The sequence below is a fragment of the Barbus barbus genome, assembly GCF_936440315.1.
Source record: "Barbus barbus genome assembly, chromosome: 27".
In the NCBI taxonomy this organism is placed as follows: domain Eukaryota; kingdom Metazoa; phylum Chordata; class Actinopteri; order Cypriniformes; family Cyprinidae; genus Barbus; species Barbus barbus.
Genome location: NC_136755.1, coordinates 16445453 through 16456426, shown reverse-complemented (window position 1 = coordinate 16456426; position 10974 = coordinate 16445453). Strand labels below are relative to the sequence as shown.

Genomic DNA, 10974 nt, shown 5'->3' with positions numbered 1-10974 from the left:
AGAAATGATTTAAAAAAAAATATATATTTTTTTTTTAACAAGAATGATGAAGGCAATTAGAACATCTGTACTGTATGCATGAATTACTTAATTGCGCATCTCAGTCTGCTGTGCATAATCTCAACGCAGACCCCTGATAGTAGTCTCGGAGGTTTATATATAGACCTTTAAAAAACTTTGTAGGTGTAATCTATCTCTCTGTCACTTAACCAAGGACCCCCTATTTGCTAGAGGAGACCCAGAGTGAAAAAAATGCCTCTGGCAAGAGATTTTTATCTGTGAAAGATGCGATGGCAGATGGGTGCTGAGATGCTGAGGATATAACACTGCAGAGGAGATGGATGTTTGGGTGAAAAGTCGAGGGTGACGAATGCCTCTGTGGTGACTGTAATGTAATGGTAATCAGGCTTTCTAGGTGATGTGATCTGAATATTCATGTCTTAGTGAACATTTTGCTGAATTTTAGAATGCATTATTATTTAGTAAAGTGCATGAAGAGATGCCATGAATCTACAGTTGAGCAAAAATCTAAATTGAAGAGTTGGCTCTCTTTCAGTTAACTCATGAGTGCGCATCTGTCTGTCTGGCCTCTAAACCTTTAAACTTAAAGGTAGCAATTGGTAGAATTGCAATCTGAATTTGAAGGTAATAGAATTAGGTATCAATGCAGAATTGCAATCTGAATTTGAAGGCAATAGAATTAAAGTAAAACGAAATTGGCAAAATAAAAATAAGTGCACTAAGTGAAAATGAAAAAAGGTAGAAAAGGAAGGTTTGTCAAGATCAAACCAACTGCGAATGATTTATTGACAAAGCCTTGCTTGAAAGCTTGAAGATTTTATAGACAAACAGATCTGTTAGAAATGTCACCTACAGATGTGTATAATTAATTTACATTTGCTTGGGGTCCATTTACCCTATTTATTTATTGAAACCGATTATTTTCAGTTGTTCTGAATGTTTTCAGTACATACATTTGGAATGCTACTAATAAATAAATGCTGTCCTTTTGTAACCTGTACGCTGTACACAAACATTGATCATAATAAGAAACATTGAACATCAAATCAGCATATTAGAATGATTTCTGAAGGATCGTGTGACACTGAAGACTGGAATAATGACTGTTAAAAATTCAGCTTTGCCATCACAGGAATAATTATATTTTAAAGGGGTGGTTGACTGTTTTTTTCTAGGCTTGATTGTGTTTATGGGGTGCAGTCAAACATGTGTTCATGCTTCGTTTAAAAAAAAAAACGCATTTTTTTTCACATAATTTACCTTTATTCTACACCGCTCTGTCCCTTCTCTGATAAACGCCCCAATTATTTCCTGGTTTTAATATGCCCCTCCCTCAGAAATACGCAATGGGCACAGATTGGTTAGCTGGTCCAGTGTGTTGTGATTGGTTAAACTGCCTCTCCGGTTTTATTGTAAACAATGGCGTCGTCTGTATTGCTTATAAATTTGAGCCCGAACGAGAAGCAGAGGATATTAGTGAAGAGGATTGCGCAGAACCTGTGCAAGCATGTCTCTTAATGCTATGTTTGTTTGTTGTTGGTTCATACTTTTAGATACGCTGTTATTTGTAAGTGCTACAGCTTCTGTTAGCTTTTAATATACGTTTTATCCTGATTAAAGCTTTAATACAGCACAGCAACCGCACACGCGTCCATGTATAACGCTTCTCATTGCTATGTGAAAATAAGTGTATAATTGGAACAGTTAGTTGGAGCTGATCTGACAATCTGAATCTCAATCTGAGAGAGAGAGATGCAGAGCAGGGGATGTGAGGAACAGTATTAAGAACCGCTGCTTTAGAATATTGAACTTTCAGCGCTGCAACTTTGCAGATATGGTTTGTGCTCAAACAGCAACACTACACACTAACTAATGTTAAAAAAGCGAAATCGCAATCAACCACCCCTTTAAAATATAATAAAATAGAAAACAGTTATTTCAAATTGTAATAATATTTAATAATATTACAGTTTTTATTGTATTTATTATCAAAGAAATACAACTTTGATGAGAAGGTATATTTTAAATGTATATACTTTTTTATTTTTAACAAATTTCTTCTAATTCAAATTGAAAAGTAGCCAATTCTTAAATTCTAAATGTTATCCAACCTTAATATATACACAGAGACCATGTGATACTGAAATCTCATAGAATATTATAACAATTATACTTTTGTGTAACAGAAAAAGCCTTGCTCATGCAACAAAACCTCTTTCCCCCCCTTTCACAGGATGTCAGGAAACGTGTCTCTTCTGTCAGTAAGCCCCACAAGCATTTGGGAAATCTCCTCTGTGCTGAACGCCACCCCTCCTCGCTTTCCTTCAGACTGGGAGACACCCACATTCACTGTGGCTGCGCGCTTCCGTGTGGCAGCCACCCTGGTGCTGTTTGTCTTCGCAGCTATCAGTAACCTCTCAGTGTTGATCAACGTGACCCGGGGACGAGGACGCCACCTGGCCTCCCACCTGCGGCCTCTCATTGCCAGCCTGGCCTCCGCAGACCTGGTCATGACTTTTGTGGTGATGCCACTTGACGCTATATGGAATATCACAGTGCAGTGGTATGCCGGCAATGCCATGTGCAAGATCCTGTGCTTCCTCAAGCTTTTTGCCATGCATTCGGCAGCATTTATCCTGGTGGTGGTGAGTCTGGACAGGCACCATGCAATCCTGCACCCGCTGGAAGCTCTGGATGCCAGCCGCAGGAATAGGAGGATGTTGCTGGCTGCCTGGATCCTCAGTATCCTGCTTGCCTCTCCGCAGGTAAATTAAAAAGATGTTATATTAATTGGGGTTGTCATCTGTGGGACTTGTCTTGTTATGAAACAGCACAAAACTGCCTTGGAGGATTTATAGATGGATGATAATGTTGGTGTTAGAAAACACTTGTTGACGGTGATGCATGTCTTTTTCTAAATACTGCGTCCTATTCCAGCTTAATATGAAGAGACAACTATAAACAGATAATCACACTAATTTAATGATGCAATGACACATTTCACCTCTGAGGGAAAAAAGTGGAGTTCAGTTTCAAAGTTTCAAATTTAATTCACTTTCACTTTCAGCCTACGACATGCATTTCCTGATAGCCATCTAAGCTTAAGCATTTCATTTAAGTAATTAGTTGTGGCTTAAAGTGATGCAATAACTGACCCTGGGTCAGTGACTCCTCAGTGAGCTCTTGTTACATTGATTATAGATCCTATTTGTCAAGCTACAGTAGTCCCGGGGCATTTTCTATAACCTTTGAAATGCCTGGTTGAATCTTGTCAGTGTGTCTTGCCTATCTTTCCCTCTGATAGAACTGTTTCTCTCCACACATTTAATTCCAGTAATGTCATTTTTAGCAGCCTGTGGATGTGGCCATGGCTTTTAAAATCATTAAAAGAGAGATAAAGAAGCCTTTCTGAGAAAAGGTCAGTTAGGCATCCATGGATAATGGGAAAGAGATATGATTCTGAAGAGAGTGGGTGGTGAATTATGGATATTGATACATCTATACTTCGCGACACCTGTATTCTGTGCACGCGAAACAGGGTTTTCCTCTGTCACATTGTGTGCTACCAGATAAATGGTGTAGCAGAAAATAGAGAAGTATATCAAATATAAAAATACCTGGAGCAAAAAAAAAAAATTAAATCTGAAAGCACAAAGTGATAACGTGACAAGAATTTACAATGTTTCATTGAAGTTCAACAGAGATAGCAAAATGTTTTCTTTCCATATTCTATATTCTAGAATGACCCAAAAATGGATTTACAAAGTCAGGGGAACACCTACAATCAGAGCTGGGTATTACTTGCCAATTGCAATCCACTCCTGATTCCAAGTTACATTAAAAATTTATATTTAATAACGCAATCCATTATATTACACATTTTAGGTAATATAATCATACTACTTTTGGATTACTTTTAGATAACTTTTGACCTAACTTGTTTATTATATTGATTTAAATAGGATAATCTTAATACAAAAATACAAAGAGAAAGAAAATAAATATATTCCATTCGTTGTTATTAAAAACATGAAGTGTCAACGTTTCCCAAATTGGGGTTCATCAAGGAACTGCAGGGGTTTTGGGAGTTTAATGAAAGCTAATAATTAATACAATTGTAAATATGTCAAATTAATCAATGTAAATAAAACACTTACTGAAAATTTTATATTTTATTTGTTTACCTGTATGCCATGTGTTGGATATTTTAGAAAGGAATATTTAAAAGATGAAAAAGAGGAAATAGGAAGAATCATTAATTCATGTCAATTATATGTAATCATGTAATCAATAAAATAAAGTAACTTGTCTTCTTATGAGTAATTTAAAATGTAATTTAATCGAATTACAGTACTCAATTTTTGGAATCTAAATATGTAATCCAAATTAGGGATTTGCCACAAGGAGCGTTTTGTCATCACAATGCTCTATTTCAAGTTCACAAGTCTCAATTCATGACATAAAAACTTTTTGGCTTGCTGTTAGTCTATTTGCAAACTTTGAGGCTTTACATTTCACATGGTGTAGTTATTTGTAGAAGATGTGTGAATATTTTTATGCAAAACAGCAAGTAATCAGCAGATTACAAAGTGATTAAAGGGTTAGTCTACCTAAAAACAAATCATTAACTGACCCTCATGTCATTCCAAACCTGTAGGACTTTCTTTCTTCAGTGGAACATAAAAGGTGAAATTTTGTCATGGAATTGCAATGAAGACCGGAGCTTTCAAGTTTCTATAAAGGATACAAAAGCACATGCCATAATACAATAGTTTTGTATGAGAAACGAATAAGAGAAATAAGGAGAAATAGGAGAAATAAGGTAAATACCCAGATAACCAAAAAAAACTAAAACTAACACAAAACCCTATGTTGATTTTCTTTATAAATTTCTCTTTATCGTTTCAGTTATTTATTTTCAGGGCAATTAAGGCTGAAGGAGTTGACTTTGTGCAGTGTGTAACTCATGGAAGCTTCCAGCAGCGCTGGCAGGAGACAGCCTACAACATGTTCCACTTTGTCACCCTGTATGTGTTCCCTCTGCTGGTAATGAGCTTCTGCTATACGCGAATCCTCGTGGAAATCAACCGCCAAATGCCTCGTGGTAAAGGAAAGGGTAATTTACTTTTGCTGTCTTCTGACATGGTACCTGTCATTGATAAACAGTGTGACCTCATCCATAGTGTACTGAATTTTATGCAGAATTTACTTCTTACAGTTAATGAGACAGGTTCTTGGGCTGCCTTGAATTTTTACTTTTAATGTGTTATTTTTGGTAAAACCAAGTCTCATCTCAAATGACATCAGTTTTAAAGTGAATTTCAAAAAAATAGTTTAGAGGCTCTTTTGTGTGGTAATACAGATCGATGCAGAGGCCTCAGTTCAAACAGCAGTACAGAGTTTGAGTTTTCAAGTGTTATATCACCAGAAAGCATAGATTTTCCTTTTTCATTGACTGGTTTCTGGATCAAAATGGTAAGGAAGTTCACACAGCACCATTTTCTAGACTTCTTCTAACTTGCATTGTGTTTTGTAGGTGGGGAACCTTGTCTGAGACGCAGTGGAGCTGACATAATCCCAAAAGCACGCATGAAGACCCTGAAGATGACCATCATCATTGTGGCGTCATTTGTGGTGTGCTGGACACCATACTACCTGCTGGGCATCTGGTACTGGTTTCAGCCTCGTATGCTGCAGGTGATGCCAGAATACATCCATCACGCTCTCTTCGTCTTCGGCAACCTCAACACATGCTGCGATCCGGTCATCTATGGTTTCTTCACACCCTCGTTCCGAGCGGACATAACCAGCTGCTTCAGCAGAAGGACTCAAAACTCTTCTCCGAAATCACTGGACCGACTCTCCGCAAGGAGAGGGGGTGCAAGCGGAGGAGCCGAGTCGGACCTTGGAAGCGGTGACCAGCCCAGCGGACAACAAGCATAGAGGGTCAAGACACCTCAATGAGGTAGAGATACTATTTGGGATTTTGCCCAACATGAAACACTAGACTTTTACTCTGTGTCCAGACATGTATATGCTGCTGATGGTTTCTTGGTATTTATAGTATGAGCAAGTATCCGTTTGCTTGAATTCGGTTTGAATCCACTTGAACATGGAAAAGCAACAGTATCACATTGTGGTTTCAAGCTTGGATATCTTCTAGAAAGATGTAACTACAGGTAAATATGAATGTAAAAGACCAAATAACAGCACAATGCCTCAGGCAATACCTTGAACGTGATATTTTTACTGGTCTGGAACAGGGTTATAAATATACAGTGCCTCATGTATAACGGCTTGCGTGTCTGGAATCAGTTAATGAGGATCTCTAATTAATTAAATCTCAGAGTTCAGAGTGACAACCCCAGCTAAATGATTCTCTGACACGTTGCTTATCTAACATTTCCTCTCTACATCCTGATTAGGAATGCCACTTCATGTTTTACAATGGCCTTAGCTCATGAATCATTCATTTATATGAAATGCTGTCATGAATGTTCAGGCTTACACTGTGTTTATTCATGGAATCACCATAAATGTTCTTCGTGGAATTCATCCAGTTGCGTTTGCAGTGTATTGTGTTAATGATGATATGCATGATAAGCCATCTTTGTGGTGTGTGCTTGTGATGAAAAATTAATGTGGATGGACCATACAGCCTTAAAGGGATAGTTCACGTAAAAAATAAAAATGTTATTTACTCATCCATATTGTTGCATTTGCATGCTGTTATTCTTTCTGAGGAAAATAAAGAGAGAATTTTGATGAATGTTCAAATCTTTTCCAGACAAAGAAAGTTTGTAGTAATCACAAGCTGTCAAGCTCAAAAAATCTTTATATGCTCACAGTTTTATATTACTTATGTTGCATTCCACGATTTCCGAAGCCTTGCAATATAGCTTTGTGTAAGGATCAGGCCATATTTTGATGGACATCAATAATTTTCACGTTTTATGAACACACTTCAAAACTGCAAACAACCATTATATCTAATAATTGTAAATGTTTTGAACAAGAACAAGAATTGAACAGCCATTGCATTCAAAACATGCAATGAATCTTCAAAATTCTCATTTTGTGTCCCGACAACAGCATATGGTTATGAAACAATTTAATAAAATAATAAGAAAACCTTTTTGGGCGAACATTTCCATTGATTTAAGGATCTGAATGAATGGGATTGCTGTTACAATGTGCTGGCCAAGTGCATATAAGCACAGAAAAAATATGTATGTATTTCTTTATTTAATTGACAGACAATCAACCTATAATCAGAGGTCATAATAATAATAAAAGGTCAACTCAGAAAACAGAGAAGGAAAATCAAATGGAAGTCATCAATGGCATCAATCAGAAGTGCTTGAAGAGACTGATTCATTAAACAGGGTCCTCTGAGGAAATTTACTGGACAATTATATTGTGTGTCCTTGTTTTGAGATGTAATACTGGGGATTCTTGTTTAAAAAAAGTGTGATTTTTAAATGGGCATATATACTGTGTACGTGTTAGCTGCCTTTCCCTCCCTGTTTAGTCCAATTAATAAACACAAGATACAATACAAATAATAAAGTATTATCATTAGGTTATAGTTTGAACTGATTGCTTGTCCAGTAGGGTTGATTTTTTTAAATTACTTGAAGAACACTTGTACAGGCAAATAGATAGATGGATTTTTATGACCACAAAGAGTCAGGACCTCGGTTTAACGTCTCATCCGAAGGATGGTGCTTTTTCACAGTATAACGTAAACAACCCTGCTGGACCTATTTTCCCAGAGGTCTCCCATCCTGGTACTGACCAGGCTCAACCCTGCTTAGGATCAATGGCCAAACAGGCAATAGCTGCAGAGTGACAGCTAATTAAATATTACATGTAATTTGTTGGAAAAACATAAAGTGTTGCACATTTTATTGATGCAAAGATGAGTATGTTAATTGTGTTGCACATTTTATTGATGCAGTGATGAGTATGTTTATTTTGTACAACCTCTGCCACTGCTTTTTAGCACTTAATTAGAAACACTACAATTATTAAATTGTGTTGTCTGTTATAGAGACTAGAATACTGAACAGACATTTAGAAGTTTATTTTAAAATAGAAAGCTTTGAAAATCAAAATAAAGCTCTGTAAACACTTGCAATTTGAAAAAGATTTATGTTTGGAGTTTTTGCCTTTTTTTATTGTGATATTGTTTTTAGATAGCAAGCGAAGTGGGAGAGAGAGGGGGGATGGGATCGGGAAAGGTCCACGAGCCAGAACTCAAACTTGGGACGGCCCAAGTGCAACAGCGTTATATGTCGGTGTGCTGTCCACAAGGCTACATTTGCATTTTTACAAATAAGTGTGTGACATCAGTTAATGAAAAGGTCTTCACGCCCACTTGAACACTTATACAGGAAATATAAGAAAATACAAGCGGTCAAGTGCAAAGACGACAGGCCCATAGTTGTTTTTGCAAAGAACATATCAAGTGTAATATGACAATATACTGCTAATACACAGCTCTTTGAGTTTTGAGACTGGCGCAGTCGACAGCACGTAATGAAGCCATGCATTCCAGCTTTCTACATTTCTGCCGATGCCTCGTAAAACATATTATTATACCATGGTCTGTCTGAATACTCGATTCTGATTGCCTGGCAGGTATGCTGATCAGTATAATCGCCATTATAGGCCTATTAATTTCACACACACACACACACACGTTGGTTTTTGTGGTTTATGGGGACTCTCCATAGGCGTAATGGTTTTTATACTGAACAAACTGTGTGCTATTGCCCTACACCTAAACTTAGCCCTCACAGGAGACTTTGTGCATTTTTAGATTTTCAAAAAAAACACCATTTAGTATGTTTTTAAAGCCTTTTGAATTACGGGGACATAGGCAGTGTTCTCATAAACCACCTTCATATTGTAATACCTCTGTCATACCCATGTCATTATACAAATTTGTGTCCTCATAAACCACATAAACATGCACACACAAACACACACACACACACACACACACACACACATCACTTGCACACAGGGATTGCAGATCGCTCTGCACGCACACAGAAACATTCAGGAGCACAGCAACTTGTTGTCAACGCTGCCCCGTGACTTTTGTTAATAAAATAGCTTTGATACTGAATTGCTACATTATGTTTCTCAAAAACGAAGAGGTAAAATCTTTGTTTTTGAAGTAACAAAATGCACAAACGCAGGTAATTTACACAAGCTGCAGTCATTTTCTTTCTCTCTCTCTCTCTCTCTCTCTCTCTATCGATAATTAATTCAAATAAATGCTATAATTCATTCAAACAAATGTGATCTTGCTGCACTATTTCATCTTTGTGTCTGATTTAAAGCAGGCAGAATGCTAGCTCTAACATAGTCATCTTTACTCTTCCGGTAAAATATTGTGCTGCAAACATCATTAACAGCTTTAAATTGTCGATGCTGGCAAATGACCATGGTATAAGCGGGATAATGCACGGCTAGCTGTGCATTAAACAATTTTAATGCAGTCCACAGAGGCCGCTTCGCATCGAGCAGTTCTTTGCTTCCACACCATGCATTAAAATCATTTAATGCACAGCTAGTCATGCATTATTCCTTATAATCCAGCGCGACAGCAACATGTTGCCATATTGAAAGACAACATCCGTATTGCAAACTTCCCTGTTACGGATGTTTTTAGCATAGGCTTGCCAACACGTCGTCATTTAGAAACCAATGCAGATATCTGGTAAAATGAAAGAGCACAATAGGATACACAAATTGGATTTGAGCTGCTGCGATACACAGTGTGTACAGTCAATTATTTAAATCAGATTCCAATCGGATACACAAATATTTGGATTTGGACTGACAGTCTGAACAAGGCCTATGTGCTTTACAAATCACAGATGAAGTAAAACAGTTGGATAAGTTGGGGGTGCAAATCCCAGTAAGTTTACTCGCTAAATCAGTTATCTTTAAAAGTCTGCTCTTATTAGTGAATGTGGAAGAAACAGATTGCACCAAGCAGAGGAACTGGCTCAACAGCAATGAGTCAATGGCCTCAAAAGGTTTTACAGTGGGATTTGGGACAATATCACCATAAATATCACCACAAATTCTTGCTATTAAATATCTTCTATTCTGAAGATTATTCAGTCAGCACAGAATAGTCATTAGCCTTAGTCATTTATTATCAGTTAAGGGTAGTGCACAATAAACCAATTCAAACGCTGGTAAAAAGTTGAGTGTATATATAGATTTTGTTTTTTTTAAATAATTTTTAAAACGTGTTCATAGTTTCATAGTCAGAAGTATTTATACTAATATAATCCAAACTCCCACTTTGCCAAGGGCATTTTCAAATATTTCAAGCGCACTGCAATAAAACACTTTATCTTACACATTCAAATTGTCCTTTCAACCTGCCTTTAAAAATTAACTGATAATTCCTAATCCATGTAGCACAGCACCTGGACGGCAGAAACAATACACCAAAGACTGTCATCTATTCAACAATACAATTGATTAATAGGGGTCCTGTTTCCAGCCGAGCAACTGCCATAGAGATTAATGGAAATGCTAATCAGCTAATTCTCTCCAGATTTATTTTATTGGTGTTTACACAGCTCACGGCTGTCGCAGGCACCTGTGGGATTTCTCCTTTCTCTGTTGTAGTTATATTTGTCAGGTTGTACACAGATTTTATCCATGTTACTATAAAAAGACTGATTACAGCACTTTCAAGGTTTTATAGAGAAATCATCAACTGAGAGTTTTCTGAGAAGATAGAATGCTCAAGGTCTCTACATAATGGTACAGATTACATGATAAATGATCCAAAAAAATATGGTGATACTGGTGATTCTAGTAGGACCTATTTCTGCAAGTGGTGTCACTGTAGAATAAGCCTCTGCTAAGCATTTAACATCTAAATAAATCTGGAAAAATAAAGAGAGAGCTCAAATT

The 10974-nt window shown here is 37.0% G+C and overlaps 1 protein-coding gene across 1 annotated transcript; it reads left to right on the top strand.

The window, feature by feature from the left end:
• Positions 1 to 2255: 2255 nt before the first annotated feature.
• LOC306847057 (gonadotropin-releasing hormone II receptor-like) lies at positions 2256 to 5964 on the top strand (the record flags this gene model as incomplete). Its single annotated transcript, XM_079380797.1, has 3 exons — positions 2256 to 2786; positions 4930 to 5137; positions 5558 to 5964. 3 exons carry the CDS (start codon positions 2256 to 2258, stop codon positions 5962 to 5964), a joined length of 1146 nt encoding a protein of 381 aa, XP_079236923.1.
• Between the last annotated feature and the right edge of the window lie 5010 nt (positions 5965 to 10974).